This window comes from Castor canadensis, chromosome 1 (assembly GCF_047511655.1).
Source record: "Castor canadensis chromosome 1, mCasCan1.hap1v2, whole genome shotgun sequence".
Taxonomy (NCBI): Eukaryota; Metazoa; Chordata; class Mammalia; order Rodentia; family Castoridae; genus Castor; species Castor canadensis.
In genome coordinates, this window is record NC_133386.1 from 62,778,965 (window position 1) to 62,801,173 (window position 22,209).

The 22,209-nt window shown below is 39.0% G+C and overlaps 2 protein-coding genes across 4 annotated transcripts in view; both read left to right on the plus strand.

The window, feature by feature from the left end:
* The window catches only part of Coq3 (coenzyme Q3, methyltransferase), a 28,401-nt gene extending 19,733 nt beyond the window's left edge, over nucleotides 1-8,668 (plus strand). Inside the window, exons 5-7 of the mRNA XM_020177367.2 lie at nucleotides 115-357; nucleotides 2,033-2,192; nucleotides 3,471-8,668. Of these exons, the coding sequence (XP_020032956.1) occupies nucleotides 115-357; nucleotides 2,033-2,192; nucleotides 3,471-3,688 (621 nt within the window). The 3' untranslated portion in view covers nucleotides 3,689-8,668. The remainder of the gene's footprint in view (nucleotides 1-114; nucleotides 358-2,032; nucleotides 2,193-3,470) is intronic.
* An 11,041-nt stretch (nucleotides 8,669-19,709) lies between these two features.
* Nucleotides 19,710-22,209, plus strand: part of Faxc (failed axon connections homolog, metaxin like GST domain containing) — a 64,480-nt gene continuing 61,980 nt past the window's right edge. Inside the window, exons 1-2 of one of the 3 annotated variants that reach the window (XM_074077893.1) lie at nucleotides 19,710-19,845; nucleotides 20,636-20,757. In XM_074077893.1, the coding sequence (XP_073933994.1) occupies nucleotides 20,651-20,757 (107 nt within the window). In that variant the 5' untranslated portion in view covers nucleotides 19,710-19,845; nucleotides 20,636-20,650. Of the gene's footprint in view, nucleotides 19,846-19,944; nucleotides 20,758-22,209 lie in introns of those variants that run through there. The other 2 variants (XM_074077894.1, XM_020177366.2) reach the window with 2 other exon arrangements.

Genomic DNA, 22,209 nt, shown 5'->3' on the forward strand with positions numbered 1-22,209 from the left:
AATGATCTCAAGTAATTATCATCTCATGGTAATGTTGTTACATTTTTGATAAGCTGTTTATTATCAACATGTGTTCTGTTTTTTTCATGAGAATAATGCTTTTTATGCCATTAGCCTCTAGGGCGACTAGGGGCTTCAGTTATGGGAATCGATCCTGTGGATGAAAACATTAAAATAGCACGGCATCATAAATCATTTGATCCAGTCCTAGATAAGAGGATAGAGTACAGAGTCTGTTCTGTGGAAGAGATTGTGGAAGAGACTGCAGAAACTTTTGATGCTGTGATAGCTTCTGAAGTTGTAGAACATGTGATTGAACTAGAAACATTTATACAGTGCTGCTGTCAAGTGTTAAAAGTAAGACTTACAAAATTTACCTGTTTGTTTTTTGTTTTAAGTTTGTGTATGTATCCATAGCAACAAAATGTTCCATAATGCAGACAAGGTATAGGAGAGAAAGAACCAAGAAGCAAGAGCTGGGAGACAGCATTTCTGCTGAAGATCACATCTGCCTCTCTGATTGCCCTCAGTATTTATTTATTTATTTATTTATTTATTTATTTATTTATTTGTATGTATGTACATGTATATATATATGTATATATATATACATATATACACAAAACAGTTTTCAGCTTCTGAAAGAGTTCTGCTCCTTTATACATATGATCTTACTTAATATTACTTACAGCCAGGTGAGGAATGAAAGGCAGGATTTGTGAATATCACTGGGCCTTGAGGTTAAAGGTCACTGGCTCTTAGGTGGGACTTAAGGCTAGAATTTTTTATTCCAAGTCTGGTTTTTCTCATCACTTACTATGCTTATGTAATTTGCCACAGTTTTAGTCCTCTAAATGTGGTTTCAAATTTTCTTTTAATAAATATCCCTAAATTACCAGTTGCATTGTTATTTTAACTGGTGTTTATATATTTAAGATGTAGCACCCTAATGTCAGAAGCTAAAAGAATGAAATGCTTACCCCATATCTAAATAGAACTCTTAAAAAAGAAATCTTTATTTTAAATCAATTTTAGATTTGTAACATTAGATTAGATATTCATGAGCGATTCATAAGAAGGTATCTTGGAATATTAGAGTTTTGCAGAGAAAAGTTACAATGTGTAATGATGTAGTGTAATATTTCAGTTTTTAATTTAAGAGCACACCCCAATATTTCTGGGTCTCCACTTACCTTTTTTATTTTTGATTTGGGATGATAGTTGAGGTAAATTATCTTTTTCCCCATCATACATGCAGAGAGAGTAATATGATTATTTTGGAGGAAATGTTTGGCATTGTGTCCCTATCAGGCTAATGAGAATGTGTAAGGAGGGAAGGAATATTAATGTCCTTGCTGTTTTTGAGACTAAAAATAAAAATAAATATAAATATAGTCATTAAAAAATTATAGACTAAATAGTCCCATAAATGGTTTGCGTTTGTGTCTATCTTAATCTCTTCATAATCTTTTTGAAAGCAAATCACATCAAAACAAAAAACATTTAACCCGTAATCATTAATGTTTTGATCAGAGCACACTTAACTGCCAAGTGCTGCCCTGTACAAGATGTGTAGCTCTGTCCTTCATCAAACATGTTAGATAGGCTTAGCTCCTGAGGGATAATGAATAGAAAATATCCTATATGTTAGAATAGAAACATGGACATGTAACAAGCAAGAACAGCCTGATCTCATTTCTATATTTTATTGTACCATATTTGATATGTACAAAAGAATATATCTGTGTCATAAATGTGTCACAGTAATGCATGATTTTACGAGTTGTAAGCCCTGTTGTGTAGACTGAACGAGTGAGTCTGTAATAGATTGCCTAAATAGTGGATTTCCTAAGAAGAAAAAATATGATTTTGGTAAATTATGTTTTATTTATATTTATGTATATTAACCATATTTAAATCATTTGGAAAGGAGGAGGAGAAAGTGGGAAGCCAAGTCTTTTTCTGATACTTGTAACCTTTTAAATTTTACTTCTAGATAACTTTACTTCTATATAATTTTGCTTCTTTTTAGCCTGGTGGTTCTTTATTCATTACTACAATCAACAAAACACAACTGTCCTATGCCTTGGCAATTGTTTTTTCAGAGCAAATTGCAGGTTTTGTGCCAAAAGGTACTCATATGTGGGAGAAGTTTGTTTCACCTGAGAAGCTAGAGAGCATTCTGGAATCAAGTAAGTATGAAGAAATTTTTCCAGTTTTCAAGCCCTAAAGTAAATTAATGCACCTATAATTATTAATGCACCTATAATTATTAATCACACAGTCTAGCACTTAATTAAACACTGTTTAATCACTGTTTTTTTGATGCTGGTTTCATGTCTTCAGCTATATCATAAACTTCTTGAAGTTAGACTTAAGAAGTAGACACCACTTCTTTCTTACCTGACACCTAACCCAGTGCCAACCAAATAATAGATGATCAGTGAATAGTTTTTAGTTATTTAGTACTCATTTGTTTAAGGATGAGGTACAAATATCTATTGCTAACATATAGTTTGCCCTAACAAGTCCTGCTCGTATTGGCTTATCTTACATACTGTTTTTCCTGGTTCTTCTATATATTCTATATATTTTGAACTTACATGTCACTTTTTATATATTTTTATGTTACCTATAGTACACCTTATATTATGGTTATTTTCACTTTTTCTGGCCTGTAAGCTCTTTGAAGGCACAATTATGTCTCCTTCTTGTACGCTATGCAGTGCCTCACTCTGCTTTACATACAACAAACACACAATTTATGTGTTGAATTTCTGACAGTGTTTCTTAGTTCATTTATTTGGCATTTGCTATTCTTGTTGAGTAGTTGGATTCATTTTGTTTGTCATGCTTTTTGTTAATATAACAATAGATCAACAATGTAAGTTCTAGAAATTTCTGTAACTTTGTTGAAATAGAGTAGAAAAAATATTTTAAAGATACTTTATGGACACTGAATGCCAGTGGCTCATGCCCTAATCCTAGCTACTTGGGAGGCTGAGATAGGAAGATCAAGGTTCGAGGCCAATCTGGGCAAATAGTTCTCAAGAGCCCATCTCTAAAAATAACCAGAGTGAAAATGGACTGGAGGTATGGCTCAAGTGGTAGAGCATCTGCTTTATAAGTGTGAAGCCCAGAGTTAAAACCCCAGTCCTCTTTCCCCCAAAAAGAAAAGATACTTTGTGGAACCTATCTCTGTTGATGGATGTTTTCTAATCACAGCTAGTGTTTACGAGTAGTTAACCAAATTCCAGACGCTGAGCTACTTTACACACATTCTTCCTCTAATTCCAGAAGCTCTATGATATAGATTCTATACATGTGAGAAAACTGAAGTCTGGTCTGTACATGGTTACAAAGTATTTTTGCTCACTTAGCCATTCTTAATTAATTTGAAGGGTGTGGGTGACTTTTGGTCCTTGGAAGGCAAATGTTTATTAAGTCCATGCTTGCTTCTATTTTTTCAGATGGTCTGTCAGTTTTAACTGTGGCAGGAATGCTCTATAACCCCTTCTCAGGTTATTGGCATTGGAGTGAAAATAACAGCCTTAACTACGCAGCCCATGCTGTGAGATGCATGGTACAGGAACACCCAGGGCCTGCTGAGTTTGTTTTAATGGGTGAAACAGAACTCCATGGTAATGCTTCCACCAGTGCAGGTGTGCGTGAAGAGCTGAAGAAATGAATAATTTCTGAGGACTGTAGTAACATGACTTAGAAGTCTAATGTTCACGAATTTAAAAAATACAGTTTTTCTTTAGAGAAAGAATCATGAAGATAAGGTCAACCAAAAGGGCTAAATTCTTGAGCAAAAGTTCTTATGTTATTTAATAGCTACTTTTCAGGGATTTTGTGGACAAGATTTTTTTTGTGTGTGAATTAAGTTTTATCAAGGTATTGTGTGATCTAGGAGTTCCTCAGTCTTTGATATATAAAAAGGGTATGCATATTTCATCTTACAGATTATACATTTTTCCAAAATATGCCTATATATGCTATTATTTATTTTAACTTAATAAGAAATCTGTATTATCTGTTTCCCTCTTCATTTGGTTTTGATAAAGTCAGTAATGCTCCTGGCTGATAAAAACCAACCACATTTTTGTATCACTTATACTTGGGAAGATAAAATATATTTTTCCTTTAACTTTGTTGGAAAGCTGAGTTGTAAGTATGTACTGGATTTGAATTCAGACATTAAAATCAAGAAGTTGAGATTATGTTAGACACATTTTTGTGTACAGTTTCTAAAATCTTTATGGTGCTTTTTTTTAAATAGAAAGAACTTTTTAAAACTTAATTTAAAAATCAGTTATGAAAATTTTCTTTTTCAGATAATATTTTTACAGTTAAAAGGGCTGACTTGAAATACATATTTTTGCTTCTGCACATGTTACAAGTCTGGCTTTTCTCAAAGTCCAGATCTTGTATAAGGACATACAGACGCAGGGTATGTGTGGATTGAAAGCACGTGACCCTTGTAGAAGTCAGCTTTTCTAGCTTTTACTTGTACATTTTCAACTCATAAGTTTTCTGTATTCATTTGTCAATCTCTAGTGACAAACACTTCCTATCTTATCATTTGTTCTCAAAGGTATTTGTAGGAAGGAAACTGTAATTTAAAGAATTAGAAGAGAAATTTTAATAACAGGTATCCCTGGCTTATTAGGGGACTAAAAAACTAGGAGTTTTATTAGCTATCATTTAAAACTTTGATCCTTAGGCTAAATTCTAATGGTTTTCTTACCAAAATAAAGCCACCGCAATCTATCTTTTGGAACAAAAAGTATTGGTAGTAAAGAAAGAGATTATGAATGTTCACAATTACTGAATATATACATTGTTAAGTGATGAAAGTTGAGGATGGTTCAGTAATAACTGCTTCTGTGTCTTATTTCCTATGGGAATAAAGAGATAAAAATATTGTACCCCTGTGTATACTCTAATTTGAGCTTATAGGCCAATTTCAACCCAGTTCCAAGGAAAACAGGCTCAAAAGACATTATGATTTTTATAACTGTATGTGTAAACTTCTACAGCTTGAATAGCTCTAATTTCCAGAGTCACCTACTTTTGAAAAAATAGTAAATAATATTTAGGGTGATCGTAGGGCATTTAATCTATAAAACTTCCCTCAGAAACTCTGGGTACATGAGAGTCCCCTTCAAGAAACAATATGGAAACTTTAGGGCTGATAGTCCAACAAGAGATTGTATGTTGTTTTAGGAAGAAAAAGAATAAGGCAAGAGAGAACAGAAAAATGGATTTGCTTGGGATCTTGGTCTGAAGTTAGAGGAAACTGAGAGGTGACCTGTGCCACCTAATTTTCTTGAAGGGAGTCAGATTTCTCAATATTGGTCTGTCTAGTTTTCTTTATTTCAGAACAATTCTTCCATCTTTCTTTGACATTCATGACTTTGACAACTGAAGAGCACTGGAGTGTTATTTAGTTATCAAGTTGTATTGTTACACTGCAACTTTTAAATTTTCTTCATGATTAAATTCAACTATTACATTTTTGTAAAGAATTCCACAGAAGTGATATTGTGCCCTTCTCAGTGCATTCTGTCAGGAGACAACATGGTATCTCATTGTCTTGTTACTTACTGGTGAACTGGTGATGTTAACTTTCATCACTTGATTGATTAGTGTGTACTAGATTTCTTCATTATAAAGTTACTACTTTTCCCTTGGTAATAGATAAATATTTTATAGCATAATGCCTTGAAAATATTTTAAATATTCTATTTTTCTTCATATTTTCCCTACTAGTTTTATTGCCTATTTATAATTCTTACTTGAAACGATGACTATGGTGTTATCTAATGGTAGTTTTATTCTCTTTTTCTACACTTATTAATGGAATTCTGCTAAAAGGAAATGCTACCCTTTTTCCATGCACTTATTTATTCATTTTTATATTGGACTCATGTATATTTGTTATCTTCTATGAATTATAAATCCATTACTGTGCTTTTTGTTACATTGTTCCAGATTTCACCATTGAGAGCCTCTCTTGTGTCCTTCCATGTTCTCATAATTTTAGAACATACCCTTACTTTCTGGTAGTACAAGAGTGTCCAAGGTTGATCCATATTTTTCCTCATCCAGTCCTGGATTCAGGAGTCCCTATCCCTTTTCTTGGAGAATGAAATTTAGAAACCAAGATCTGAGTACTTATAAGGAGTGCTTATAAGACTAGCCAGCTGGATGCCAGTGGCTCACGCCTGTAATCCTAGCTATTTGGGAGGCTGAGATTGAGAGGATCGAGGTTTGAGACCAGTCCAGACAAATAGTCCATGAGACCTTCATCTCCAAAATAACCAGAGCAAAATGGACTAGAGATGTGGCTCAAGCAGTAGAGCCTGCTTTGCAGTGTAAATCCCAAAGTTCAAACCAGGTCCCATCAAAAAACAAAACAAAACAAAGAAAAAAGAGAGAGAGAGAGAGAGAGACTGGCCTACTTTAGGTTTAGGATGGCATGATAATATAAGGATGAAGATAGTTAAGGGGCAATGGTAGATACCCAGATCTTTATTTGCTCAGTACCCTTCTCTTGTCCATTTGGTGAGTCACTGACCCTCTTTTAAGACTCAGTCTAAATATCACTTCTCTGTGAGTCTGTTTCTGACTAGCTCCCCATCTCAGGTAGAATTGACTGTTCACATCTTAGAGCTACCTCCTTTCCATTCCCTCTTCCCTCAATCTGATACTCTGTATTTATTCTGGTAAGTATGTTTGTAATATTTTAGTGCTCTTAACTCTGTTGGAAAACTGTTCCTAGCACTCTGGAGGATGAGGAAGAAGGATCTCAAGTTCAAGGCCTACCTGGCTACATAGTGCATCTAATGCCACCGTGGGGGATATAGCAAGACCCTGTCTCAGAAAACAAGAAGGAAGAGAGAGAAAAAGAGAGAGCCAGAGAGAGATTTAGTTAGTTAGTTAGTTAGTTGTCTTATCTCTATATATCTTATTATATCTGACACATAAGTCCATTATAAAATAAGAGTTGAAATGAATAACTACTTGTCTTACTAGATCCAACTCAAAACGGAAGTATAGCAAGGCAACAGTGTCTCATGCGGATCGCAGTTTGAAGCCAGCCGAGGCAAATAATTCACGAGACCCTATCTCAAGAAACCCATCAAAAAAGGACTGGTCAAATGGTTCAAGGTATAGGCCCTGAGTTCAGGCTACAGTACCACAAAAGAAAGAAAAAGCAAGTATACCCATAAAATGAAATCAAGGTATAGGGGTCCACAATCTAGGTCATAGTCAATTTCCCTCAACTTTGAGATATTCCTGTTCCCTTTTAGCTTTGCCTCTACTTTCTTTTTTAACTGATCTATTCAGTCATTCATATGGAAAATTAAAGGCACTTGTATTGCCTTCAGTGAGATGGCTCATTCAGTCAAGCAGCCACAGTAAAAGCTAAAAACATTAATATAAAAATTTCAAACAGATTATTTGCTGGATGCCAACACCACCCAACAGATTAGTTACTCATTACAAATGAATAAATATTCCTTTAAAATAGAAATATTAAACTTAGCATCACTTACAATGGGACGGGTTAACATTATATCCTCCTGATATGGTATTTTCTTGCTAAAAGTATTGAAAGCTAATGAAACTTCTAGGCCTGTTTCTATAAATAAAGGACAGTGGGGAATAAACTGAAAGAAACCACAAGAGGAAAGCCAAATCCAGAATGTGAAACATTCTACACATTAATAGGCTTGTACTGAGAGGTTAAAAATGACCCACACAGTGCATGATCATTCTGGACAGAAGAAACAAAATCAGCACAACAAAACATATTTAAAATATGTTTGAGACAATTGGAGAAATTTAAATATGATTTGGATGTGTACTGTTTGTGAAGTAACATTGTGGAATTACAATTTTTCTAATACCTGATAATATGTCTATAAAGAAAATGTTTTTGTTCTTAGGAACTCCTGGTGAGGGGTAAAATATCTGCGAACTTTGTTCAAAGAGTTTTATTTATCTGTTTGGTGGTAGTGGTACTGGGGTTTGAACTCAGGGTCTCATGCTTGCTAGGGCAGTGCTCTACCACTTGAGCCACTCCACCAGCCCTTTCTTATGTGGGTATTTTTGAGATAGGGTCTTTCAAACTATTTGCCTGGGCTGGAGGATTGAATTGCTTCAAACTGTGTATCCTCCCCTGATCTCTACCACCTGAAGAGCTAGGATTACAGGCATTAGAAACTGGCACCTGGCTAAAGGGTTTTAAAAAGTGAAAATGTGGGCTGGTGGTATGGCTTATGTGATAGACCTCTAGCCTAGCAAGTGTGATGCCCTGAGTTCAAACCCCAGTAGTGCCAAAAAATGAAAACAAGCCATATTGTTAGAAAAGGATAACAGGAAAATGAGAATAATTAAAGACAGGTAGATGAAATACTTTTTAGAACTTTAGAACTTTTCTGTGAATGTGTTCTTGCTTATATGTAAACACAGAACATACATGTAGCAAAATGTTAAAACTGGTGAATCTAAGTGAAGAAATCATTGTATCCCTCAACTTTTCTGTAAGTTTGAAATCTTTCAAAATCAAAAAGAGCAAAAAACATTAGTGAAATTGTAATTTCTATTGGTAAAGGAAAAAAAAAAAAACCCTGCATCACTGAATGTAAAATTCTGCCTCATACTGTTTTTGAGAAAGAATTCATAAATGGCTTTTGTCACTTATGTAATTCTTTGAATTTATGAGGTGCCCGGACATATACTAAATGCTGTGCACACAGAATCTCACTGTACCCTCACAACAGCCTCATGAGGAGGGGACTGCTGCCAGCTCAGTTCCAAAGAGCTTTAAGTGACATGTTCAGCACAGGCAGAGTCTGAACCCAGGCAGTCTGATTCTTGACTCTGTGTATTTTACCTCCTGTCCGTGCCATCATATGTCACAGAAGCAACATGACACTTACAGAGTATTATCACACATTTGAATGGGCTGTGTGCAAGGTAGCATCTTCAAAAGCATTGAAATTAAATAGCTTCATGAAGTTTAGAATATGGCTATTTCCTTCAGTTTGCTTAGAGCTTCATTGCTCTTTTATGTCTAAAACAACTGCATACTGCTAATTTCAACTTAATAAAGGGCTTTGAAGAACTTGAATATCTATATTTCCTATATTACAAATGCAGGTTTCAGTGCTGTATTAATGATAAAGAAAAACATGGAGTTAAAATAGTACCCATCAAAATATCTTAATATAGCAAAAAAGTCAAATTTTTGTATACTAAAATATCTCCTCGATGTGTGTTAGGTACACTCAAGAAGGCTTTATGCTACTGTTGACCTGGAGCAACACTGGAAAGTACCAATTAGAGGTTTTGAGGCTGCTCAATAACCAGGCACATTCAAGTCACACTTTTTGGAAATCTTTTTAAACCTATGCTGGTGCGGTCCCTACAATTTCATAAAATATATTTGCATCATTATAGGCTACAGAAGTAGATCTGAACACTTAAGAAAGTGTCAGTGTGAACATAATGGAAACAAGACTAAATGAAAGTATTAGGGCAGTCAGTACATAGCTACTTTTATTAACTTACAATGTGACTCCTAGAAAGGAGATGCAAATGATGCAAATCCTTTCTGTATCACAGAAGCATCCCGACACTGACTTTTTGCACAAAAATCAAACAAAATATTTCATTTTGAGAGGAAGTTTTACATTTTTTATGAACCTTGGAGTTGGGAGATAGGTTATGTCCTTTCTGCTCACTGCCATTACTCTTGTGTAAAAGCTTATGTTTCTTCAGTCCTTAGTCCAGCTCTCCTGTCTACTCTTTTATTGCAAACCCCCTCTTCAGGTCACTTCTCTTACTCATAGGGTCTTTGTTTTTCTCCTTCCTTAGCCTTCTCACATTCCTGAGTAACTCCAATGAATGATCCTTGTATTTGGTTCACGTCCTGCCTCGTCAGCAATAGGACCTTATCTCCAGAGGTCTCTACCTTCACAGGCACACTTGACAAAGACTCTACAAACTTCAGTTTCAGCCAACCTCTCAACCAAGTCAGTTTAGCCAGAATCCCCTATCCTCTATATTTGATCACCCTTGATAATTGATCAAATTCTCTTTCCCTTCATCCCCCAGGTAAGAACTAATGATCCTGACCTGCCTTCAGCAAGATTCCTGTTAGGTAATTTTAACAACATAGCCATGATGTCTTTGAGTAATTTCCTATCCACTGATCTCCTCCCACCTTTACCTCTACAACCACCACGACCACCACCTGTCTCCCCATATTGCACCTTTGGCTATAAATCTCCACTGTCCCTTGTTGTATTTAAAAGTGAGCTCAGCCTTTCTAATTTTTTTTTTTAACTACAGAATCTCTTGAATAAGGCCTTCCTTACATTTAGGATCAGGGTAAGTTTTTCTTTTAACATACTCCAGCACTCAAGGCCCCCTTACAACACTGAAGTCATAAACTTGAACATCCCATTCAGAAGAGAAGGCTCTCTAAAATCATGTTAGAAAGCCGAGAAGCCACAAAAGAAAAAAAAAGTGAAAAACACCAAGCTGGGAAATTATTTGCAAATCAATTTATAGGTAAAGAGTTATTTCTCTCAACTAAGAGCTCATAGAGATCCATTATTTAAAAAAACAACCAGCCCAATAAAAAGCAACTCACAGAAAAGACAATACAAATGTGTCTTTTAAAAAAAAAATGCACAGCTGGATATGGTGGCTCATGCCTATAATCCCAGCTACTTGGGAGGCAGAGATCAGAAGGATCAAGTCCAACACAGACAAAAAACCAAGACCCCATCTCAACAAAAACAAACCGGGGATGGTGATGTGCCTGTCATCCCAGCTACAAGAGAGATGTAGGTAGGAAGATCACGGTCAGAGACTGGTCTCCAGCAAAAAGTGAGGCCCTATCTGAAAAATAAAGCAAAAAGGGCTGGGGTATGACTTGTGGTAGAGTACCTACCTTGCAAGCACAAGACCCTGAGTTCAACCCCCAGTACTGCAATTAAGAGACATTGCTTTCTCACTTTTAAATTAGGAGAGTTCAAACTATTTAAGACTGTCATGGGGTTTTAAGGGAACATATGAGGGGAAACAAGACACTTTCGAACTATGAAGAGTACCATTTATCAATTTTATCAAGCCTGGCTTCTGCCTCCTCAGTACTGATTGTCCTCACCCACTGTTGTGGTTTGTCCCTAAGAGTCTCTGTGTTGGAGTTTGTCCTCAAGGTGGTGGTACTGGAAGGTGGTGCACAACCTTTGGGAGGTGGGGCTAGTGGGAAGTTCTTAGGTCCTTGAAAGGGCATATTTATCTCCTAGAGTGAGTTCTTCAGAGAATAAAGTCATTAAGAAAGCCTGAACCTGACACCTGAGTCTCTCTGACTTCTCCATCAAGATTTGATCCCTTCCCCTTGCTGGCACTTCTGTGATCTGGTTCTCTCCAGAGCCAGTACTGTGCTGTTTGGACTTATAATCTCCAAAACTGTGAACTAAATAAGAATAGCTTTTCTTTTTTTTTTTAATAAAGTTAGGCTGGCTCAGGTATTTTGTTATAGTAATGGAAAATGGACTAATATATCTACTAGGGTCAGTCTACTGACTGCTCTGCTCTGCTGACTAAATGTATTTTACTTGACTTTTTGGAAGCATATGACTCTATTGATGTGACCTGAATTTTCTCAAAACTCTTTTTCCTTCTGTATCCCCAGCAACTGTCTTCCTTCCTACCCTGTTGCTGCATCTTAGTTCCTGGATGAGCCTATCTTCCTTTGCCCATCCTCTAAATGTGGTATTTGCACTGCCAAACAAATACACTGCCCAAACTCAAAATGTCCTAAAATCTTCTCAAGATCCATTTCTCAATTGCCCCTCACTCATCTGAGCCTAGTTATTATTTGCATATCTTTTCTCAGCACTAAGTTAATCCTGTAGGACTTGCTTTCTGAAAGTTGCTTTATGATTTATAAAATCCTCAAGTTCAGAGGATAAGAAAGTGGAAGGTTTGATGAAATAGCACAATAAATTTTATTACCTAGGAGTGGCGACAGTGTCAACATCACATGCAGTTATCACAGCAGCAAGGCCTTAAATCTCATAAGCTATATATTTAAAACTTGAATTATAATGTAAAAATAATTTCTAGTATAAGTTTTTAAAATTTGTATTTTGCTCATTTGCTTATGCTCTTTGTATTGGTGCTTAAGGAATGTGCCGTGTCATTAATTGCCCCAGCAGGGAAACACAAATCATGGTTTACTGGCCTTTCTCAGTTTTCTCTTATTCCTTCTCACATCTCTCTTGTCTCATTGCTTCCTCCCTCAGCATCCAGCACTTGGGCATCAGACATGCATTAATTACTCTTCTAGAGTCTTGGTCTATTTTCTATTCCTGATTCTCCCACACCTTTTATCTGTATGTGATGGCCAAACTAATAAAAAAATGGTGATTTGATTGGGTTGATTAGGAACTATCCAATAAGGGGATGCCCTTTGGGGTCAAAGTTCTTGATTCCTCACAAGCCAGAGGTGTAGATCATTGTTACTCAGTGTGATTTGCTATCACATGGAAACTTGAAATGCAGAATCTCAGGCCCCACCACATAACTACTAGATCAGAATTTGCATTTTAACAAGATTTCCCATAATTCTATGCACCGTAATATTTGAGAAGCATCGATCTAATCGTCCTTTATTTGACATCATTGGCAGAGCCCCAAGTGATAGGGATGCAATTTTTTTTTGTTTGTTTTATTTTGTTAAGAGAGGCTCTTGCTAGGTAGCCCAGGCTGGCTTCAAACTCTGGCTCAATCCTCCTACCTCAGCTTCCTGAGTGCTGGGATGACAGGCATGCACAACCATACCCAGCTATACATATGCACTTTAAATTTTGGGAAACACATTTGGCTATACCTTGTCCAATTGGCATAGCAAGGCTGAAGATCCACATGACACAGGGCATGGCAGTATCTGGAGAAGGAATTTTCTGAAACTCCCTTTCTCAAAAGGTAACAGTATAACTGAGAAGCATATGAGGTTTTGTAGTCACTCAATTTAGAGATAGTTCAGAATTGAGCCACAGACTGATAGCAGAAGGCTGGAATACCTGTACCTGGAGTGACAGTGTCGATTGTGGAAAGCCCACATTGCTGCTGATGTGAGACACATTTGGGTTTGAATCCTGGCTCTTACCATTACTCATCTATGACAACTGAAGTAGTTAATTGTCTCGCCCTCCTGGGGGTGGGCGCTCAGTTTTCTCATTTGTAAAATTGAGTGAAAATACTTATAATTTTTTTGACAAAGTACCCCCCAAAAACAGTAGACAGGCAGGTACTCAGTTCCTTCCCTTTTCAACAACTCAATTAAAATTAGTTTTTTGTTTAAAAAAAAGTCCTTGGAGGGTGTCCACTCTCTCCATTCTTATTCAACATAGTCTTGGAATTTCTAGCCAGAGCAATAAGACAGGAAGAAGAAATAAAAGAAATACAAATAGAAAAGGAAGAAGTCAAACTATCCCTATTTGCAGATGACATGATCTTATACCTAAAAGACTTGTAAAACACCAATAAACCTTCAGCAAAGTAGCAGGATACAAAATCAATTTACAAAAATCATAGCCTTTCTATACAGCAACAATGAACAGACCAAGAAAGAATATAGGAAAACAATTCAATTTAAAATAGCCTCAAAAAAATACTGAGGAATAAACAAAGAATATGAAAGACATCTACAATGAAAACTATAAACCACTGAAGAAAGAAATCAAAGAAGACTACAGAAGATTGAAAGATCTCCCATGGTCAAGAATTGGTGGAATCAACACAGTGAAAATGGCCATATTACCAAAAGCAATCTACATGTTCAGTGCAACACCCATCAAAATTTATCACAGAGATTGAAAACTCAACCCTAAAGTTCATTTGGAAGCACAAAAGACCTCAAATAGCCAAGGCAATACTGAACAAAAAGATCAATGCTGGAGGTATCACAATACCTGACTTCAAACTATACCACAGAGCCACAGCAATGGAACAGCATGGTACTGGTACAAAAACAGACATGAAGACCATAACAGAATAGAATCCACAGAGCTATGGCTACCTGATTTTTAACAAAGGTCCCAAAAGCATACAATGGAGAAAAGATAGCCTCTTCAACAAATGTTGCTAGGAAAACTGGAGCTCTGCCTGCAGAAAACAAACTAGATCCATGTCTTTCACACTGTTTAATTGTGAACTCAAAGTGGAGTAAGGACCTTAATATAAGACCTGAAACTTTGAAACTAGGAAAGAGCAGGGAATACACTGGAATCAAAAGGTATAGGTGATGACTTCCTAACTAGAACTCAAATGACTCAGCAACTGAGAGAAAGTATTGATAAATGGGACTACATGAAATTAAAAACTTCTGCACAACCAAAGAAGTGGTCACCAGATTGAAGAGGCTGCCCACAGAATGGGAGGAAGTCTTTGTCAGCTATATATCTGGCAAGAGATTAATAATCAGAATATACAGGGAGTTAAAAAAAAAAACTCCCCAAAAGTCAATGATCCCATGAAGAAATGGGCAAATGAACTGAACAGGGGTTTTCAAAAGAAGAAGTCCAAATGGCAAAAAAAAAAAAAAAAAGAAAAAACACATGAAGAAATGCTCAACATCCCTAGCCATAAAGGAAATGCAAATCAAAACCACATTAAGATTCCACCTCACTCCCGTTAGAATGGCTACCATCAAGAACATGAACCACAACATATGTCGGCGAGGATGTAAATTAGAATAACCACTATAGAAAACAGTAGGAAGGTTCCTCAAAAAACTGAAAAAAAAAAAAAAAACCTGCCATATGATCCAGTAATACCACTCCTAGGGATATACTTGAAGGAATGTAAGTCAGGTTACAATAAAGTCACCTGCACACTCATGTTTATTGCAGCATTACTCACAATAGCTAAGCTATGGAAACAGCCAAGATGCCCCACTACTGATGAATGGATTAAGAAAATGTGGTATTTCTGAAACTAGATCCCTGTGCTTCACCCTGTACCAAAATCAACTCAAAGTGGAATAAAGACCTTAATATAAGGCCTGAAACCTTGAAACAACTCCCAAGAAGTGGTAGGAAATACACTGGAACATATAGATACAGGGAACAACTTTCTAAATAGAACTCAAAAGGCCCAACATCTAAGAGAAAGAATGAACAAATGGGACTGCATCAAACTAAAGAGCTTCTGCACAGCTAAGCCCACAGAATGGGAGAAAATCTTTGCCAGCTACTCATCTGATAAGGGACTAGTATCCCGGCTCTATAGAGAACTCAAAAAACTTCAACTGCCAAAGAATCAACATCCCAATGAAAAAAATGGGCACAAGAATTAAACAGAATTCTCAAGGGAAGAGGTACAAATGGGTAAATACGTGAAGAAGTATTCAACTTCCCTGGCTATAAAAGAGATGGAAATTTAAAAAAAACACTTAGATTTCATCTCACCCCAGTTAGATTGCCCATAATCAAGGGTAATAACAACAACAAATGCTGGCAAGGATGCAGCATGACAGTAACCCTTTGGTGGGAATGCAAATCAGTACAATCATTATGGAAAGCAGTACAGAGATTCCTCAAAAAGTTAAAGATAGACCTGTCATATGATCTAGTGATATGGCTCCTGGGCATCTACCCAAAGGATTGTAAGTCAGGATACAATAGACACACCTGTACACGGATATTCATTACAGCACTATTCACAATAGCCAGGTGCCCTACAACTGATGAATGGATCAAGAAAATGTGGTAAATATACACAGTGGAGTTTTACTGAGCCATAAGGAATAATGACATGGTTTGAAGGTAAATGGATGCATTTGGAGAACATCATGTTAAGTGAGGTAAGCCAGGCTCAGAAAAACAAAGACCACATGTTTTCTCTCATATGTGGGAGATAGATCCAGAAGATAAACCTGTACACAAAAACAAGTGTGATCATATACAAACTCATATATAGAACATGTTTGCAATAGTGGATCTACTCTAAAGGAAAAGAGAATGATAGAGCATCAGTTACATCATAAAGCATAACATCTGTGAAGGTAGAGAATATCCAGATATGTATTGAAAAATGGTGGGGGAAGGTAAAGGGGTAAAGGAGAGCAATGGAAAGGGTTAAATGGACAAAAGTAAAGTATACCTACAGCGGGGATATATTGAGGAACCCCTTTGAACATCAACTCAAATATTAATCATGAAAAACAGGACTGTAAAATAGGTACAGTGCATATGTGTGTGTGGGTACAAATGGGAGAGGGGAGGGTGAATGAAGATTAAGGTAAGGTATATGGCTGATAGATTTCACCTATATGAAATAGAACAAAGAAACCTTGAAATAGTTTTTAAATGGGGAGGGGAGGAAGGTCGTAGGACAGATGATGGGGAAATGAAACTTATGTACAACATAAGCCTAATCAGAATTGTCATTATGAATCCTCTCATTAATAATGATTATATCATAATAAAAATTTAAAAAAGAAAATGTATTTATATGCAATGGAATTTTATTTAACCATAAAGAAAAATGAAATTTTGTCATTTGTAGGTAAATGGATGGAATTGAAGACCATCACCTTAAGTGAAGTTAGCCAGGTTCAGAAAACAAAGGCCACATGTTTTCTCTCATGTGGAATATAGACCTAACATGAATACAAGCAATATTACGAAAAACAAGTCACACTAAGGGGACATCACATACAAGAGGGGGAGAGTAAAAGAAGGAAGGTGAATATAGTTGTACTTCCTATGCAAGAATGAATATAGAATTTTTAAACCTGTTGATTCACCATAAGAAGGAGTCTAAGGCAGAAAGAAGAAAAACAGAGATGAACCAATTCAGGTTATAATACATATATACATGTAAATATCACAAGAAAACTCCCTGTATAGCTATTTTAAAAAAAAGGTTTTTTTTTTACAAAATTGGAGAACAGGAGGGCAGAACAGGTCCTGTCTGGGGGGTTGGTACCAGTGGGAGGAGAAAGGGTGTAAGAGGGTGAATATGATGCAAATACTGTATACACATATATGTGAATGGAAAAATGAGACCTATTGAAACTATTCCAGGAATTGGGGGAGATAAAGGAGAATGATGGAGAGGGTGAATTCAAGTATGATATATTTGATATATTGTAAGAACTTTTGTAAATGTCATAATGTACCCCCCAGCACTACAATAATTAAAAAATTACAAGTCCTTGTGTAAGGGGACCAATGACAGAGGTGACTCCATTTTGGATTAGAGAGGCACTTTAAAAACAGACATCTATCTAAAGTGCATGGGGAACAACAGGTTTCTCAGAGGAATAACAAGCCTCTCACTAAAATATCAAAATGCAGCTGCACAATATGGGTAGTGGACTCCAAGTCCAGGACAAGCTGACCAGACCTTCTTGGAATGCTCAGTTTGATAAGGAGAAGGATGTGCCAACCAATCACAAATGTAGTTTCAAGGTAGAATAGTTGGACCTAAGCCAGTTAGTGCCCTATATCATCTAGACTTCAGCCTTTTGTTTAACTTAGCTTTTTCACTAAGTGCCACCCATCAGGGTGCTTTGCTCTCCTTTTAGTAAACTTTGTGCTTGTTTTACTCTTAACTCCTGATCTGGTGTCTTCAATCATCGACTACGCCAGAACACGAACTTGGGATCAATAATCCAGTATCACTTGGAAAAAAAAAAGTTGCCTGTAGTTTCAAGCTAATGTCTGATTTTGACACTAAGTCTTTTAAAATTATTGGTAATGGTGGGTGGATGAGGTAAAGATGCCCACTCTGGCTCCTGGAGTCCTTATACCATTTTACTAGCTGGTGGAGCTTGGCAAGAAGAGCTAAAACTCAGACATGATTGGGTCCTACACTTCAACCTGCAGAGTGAAGAGGGTCTGCAGAGCTTCTGTGAGTAGAGCCTGGGACCTGGCTGTCCACTAGCCAGGAGTTGCTGTTCTTTGAAGAATCAGTCTCTCTGGTTCCCTGGTGAACCCTGCTCTGTTTAGCTCTCCTCTGTTGAGTTCATTACACTACTAGCACTTCTCTGGGGCTGAGTCCCTGCCCTTGAAAAGGAAACAGTCCCTGCCTGTTTTCCTTCTCTCCAAGGCTGGATTGCACCCTTAGTTTTTTCATGTGAGACTCAGCCTGACCTTGGACGAAGAGTTAGCTAAGGCATTGCTGCTGTAACTTCCCAGCTATAGCTGCTTTGCTTGTTTCCCAAAAGTTCATTCTTATACCAAACTTTTGCCCAACTCCCAGGCAGCTAAGAGCCTCTTCTGCCTCCTTTCATCTTACACAGCCTTAGAAATACTTATTTTTGTCTTCTGTGTCATGAGCCTAAAAGTTAAAATTTAACACACATCAGATTAAGATCCTATTTTAGCTTCTCTCCTGGGATTTTATTTTACCTATACCTGCTTCTTAAAGATGCTCGTTGCACTGCATTTGAAAATTTAAGCCATATTTGAATCAGAGAACAGATAATGCTCAACAATCATCCGATACTTACAGGAGGCAGCAGTGGACTACTGGCCTTGGTGAGTGGATGCATCAGATCTGCTCAGCAGAACAGTGGTAAGAGTGAATAGCAGTAGGTGGCTCTCTGGGGTGAATACATTAAAATTCCTCAGGTTTCTTTCTAACCTTGGTATAAGTTTCACCAGCATTGACTCCCTTTTTGCTGTCAGTATTTCTCTGCTCAAGGTAATTTATGCCCATCCCAATGGCTGGACCTAGATAGTCAAGCCAATATTTGGTACTTTGGTACCAAATATCAAGCTCACGTTCTTTACATGTTGGCTCAACGTTTACTGACGGCAAAGGCTGATGCTATGTGGGGAAGGCACAGAAGAAGCCTGGAGAAATCCGATAGGCTTTTCTTCCCTCTTCCAAAGTCTCTCAGCTCTGATCCCAAACTCACCCACTCTGCTTCCTATGGACAAGATCCACCTGCTTCTTGGACCCTCTCCCTAGAAGTTAGTCTGGTGACCATCAAGTCAACCTCTTCAGGGAAGTTTAACTTCTAACTACACACTCTACTTCCTTCTGAAGGTCAGGACTACTCCCTTTCCTGGTGGTGATTTGGCACCCAGAAATGCTGGGGCTTGGGCACCAGCCAGGTAAGCCCTTCCCTCCCTATTTCCTTGCGGCTTACAACATGCCTATATTTTATCAACAGTACAACTGCTTGTGCTAAGGGGCTTGTGTAGTTGTGGAAGTAAAAATGAAACGGGAACCCCTTTCACCCCAATCTCTGCCGCCTTAACTAAGCAAAAGCCTGGAGGTTTCCCATTTGCATCCTGTCGCCTCAAGAGTGATGAATCCCCACATCTTCAATTCTGTTTTCATTATCTCCAAACTAAAACTAGTCATGTTCTTGTTAGAATTTGTGTATATAAATTCATAAACTTCTGTGAAACATGATTCTGTTCTTTGTACTTAGAAACTTAATAAAAACAACGAAGGAGAGGGACACTGAACACAAACAGCTGTTTGACAAATCTTCTGCACTTAAAAAGGGTGTGGGACCCACAAAACCTTTATCAGCGAGCGTTCCACAATAATGATTTCAAAGGGGGAAAAGACAAGCTGGGTCTGTCAGAGAGAAATCTTCTCACAGTATGTTTTATTTGCCAAAACTTGGGCAACTGTAATGCCATAACTGTTTTTATAAGCTGTGTAACTCCTCAGCGCTTTCCCGATGGCCAGACAATCTGATTCCCAACCTTAATCCCGGCCCTGGTGCCCAGCCCCCGCCTGGTGGCGGTGGCGTTTCCTGCCCACAGCTCTGCGCGGCCGCAGGTGAGTCCCGCGCGCTCCCCGCTCTCGGGCCTGCGGGAGGGGCTGGAGCGAAGGCAGGGGACGGGCCCCGGAGTGTGTGTGTTGGGGCGGGGAGGGGGTGTGGAACACAGAGATCCGGGCCCGGGTTGCAGCTTGCTCACCGTGGAGCCGCATATCCAGCCACCTCCGCAGTCCTTGTCCTCGCGGGCTGCGGCGAGCGGTTCCTGGGCGTGCCTCCCGGAGGCGCTGAGCGTCCGCGGCGCGCCCCAGCCCTGCAGCTCGGCCCGGGCGGAGGCCGCCGGACCGCGGAGATGCGGGGCGGGGGCAGGGCGCGGGGTAGGTGACTTTATCCCGCCTCTGTTTCCCTGCCCGAAGGAGCAATGACATCACGCGGCCTTCTCCAGGAGCCGACACAAAGAGCGGCGTGGAGAGGCCGCTGCTGGGGGAGCCGGCGGCCGCTGCTGCCTCCCAGGACCTCGGGGCCTCGCCGGCCAGGCCCACCGCCCGCGGCCTGCGCCCTTCTTCCTCCTCCGCTACCACCACCGCCTCCGCGGTCGCCGCCGCCTGCGCCCTCCGCGCGCAGCTGAGCCCGCGCCGGGCCAAGCCGGCCCCTTCCCATGCGGGCGGCGCGGGCCCTGGGAGGGTCGCCCGGAGCCAGCCGCGCAGCATGCACTGGGGGGTTGGCTTTGCCTCGTCCAGGCCGTGCTTGGTGGATCTGAGCTGGAACCAGAGTGTCTCCTTCTTCGGCTGGTGGGCCGGGTCCGAGGAGCCCTTCTCTTTTTATGGGGACATCATCGCTTTCCCTTTGCAGGATTACGGTGGGATCATGGCAGGGCTGGGCTCCGATCCCTGGTGGAAGAAAACCCTTTACTTGACTGGGGGAGCTTTGCTGGCCGCAGCTGCGTATCTGCTCCACGAACTCCTGGTCATTAGGTGAGCCGGAGAAAGGGCCCCGCGCACTGGCGGCGAGAGGGGCACCTGGCTAGGGAGGGGCTGGCGCAAGGGGGTGGGGGTTGTCCCATGCCAGCCCCTCGGTCACGACATCCAAATGCCCAAGCGTCCTGCTCTTTCCTTCCCTCAAAGACATTTCGTGGTCACCTGTATGTGAGGGGCAGTTTAGAGTTGATGGGAGAATTAAACTGGTACTGACTAGGAGGGAAAAACATTTGTCTCTCACCGGTTCGTTGCTTTTAGCAAAGTGCTGTGTGTCATTAGTCGTTACGGAACAAAATGGCCTGTAAGAAACGTCCATAAGAAGATCCTAGGTGCAATCAATGCATTCGTAACAACAGAATTAGTCTTTGTAGAAAAACTAGTGGTTTATTGGCTGATAGGTAATAATGTTGAAATATTAGCTACTAATCTCATCTTTTCCTTAAAGGTTAGTGCTTCACTATCCCTCCCTAAATGTCAGACATCATCAAGAGGTTGCAGTAGCAAAAGCTCCCTCGGGTCCCTGTTAAAGATGAATGGCTAAATGAAGCAAACAGTTTTGATGCAGCCTTAACGTGGTTATCCACTCCTCTGATATTGAAGGCGAAGCACCTTGTGGCTTAAATGTCATTGTTATATGAGCAGTAGGAGATCTGAGGCAGGACTAGCACATGGGCGTGTTTGACATAACACAGAGTTCCCTGGGCAGTAAACAAAATTACTTCCACTGATGCCGCAGAATATTTGCTGGATTGACTTGAAAATTACAAAAAAAAAAAAAGCAAACGGAGACCCCTTTCTATTGGTACAACTAGCCCATGTGAGATCTTTGGTGGAGCAGAATACTGACACAATCTTTGGTCAATTGGTACATCAGTTTTGGGTTAAAATGTCCATGCATTTGGGCCCTCAGTCATTGGATGATTATGGGAAGCAGGCCAGTTATCAGGAGCTCAGAATATCCCTTCTGGCCAGTATTTTCTGAAAAAAGGAGAAATGTCCACACCACTTTTTTCCAGGGGTACATCCTGCACAAGTGGTTATAACAAAAGACTGTGGCAGGTGACCCTTAACAGGATTGCAGTGATTCCAGGAGAGCATTGTGACAGCCTCACTCAGTCTTGAGTATTTCTTGTGCCTGAGAGGCTCAAATCATTTAGGCCTGGGAAAATGTGTCAGCTTTCATATTGTTTAGCTATGATCGAGGACTGAGAAGTTTATTTTAAGCTTGCTACACATTTAATTCTCTGACTTAGCTCAGTGCCTTGAATCTAGCTGAGCCAAATAGAAAATTTTAAAGTGAATTATCTCCCTAGATTATTCCATATTTGTGTTAGTTTTAGAATTCTATTTCAAGTTAGGTTTCAAGCCATATAAAGAACTAAAACATTTGTGCAGTGTTTTAGATTGAACCAGTTGTGTTTCAATTACATTCCTCTCCAAAGCCTTTGA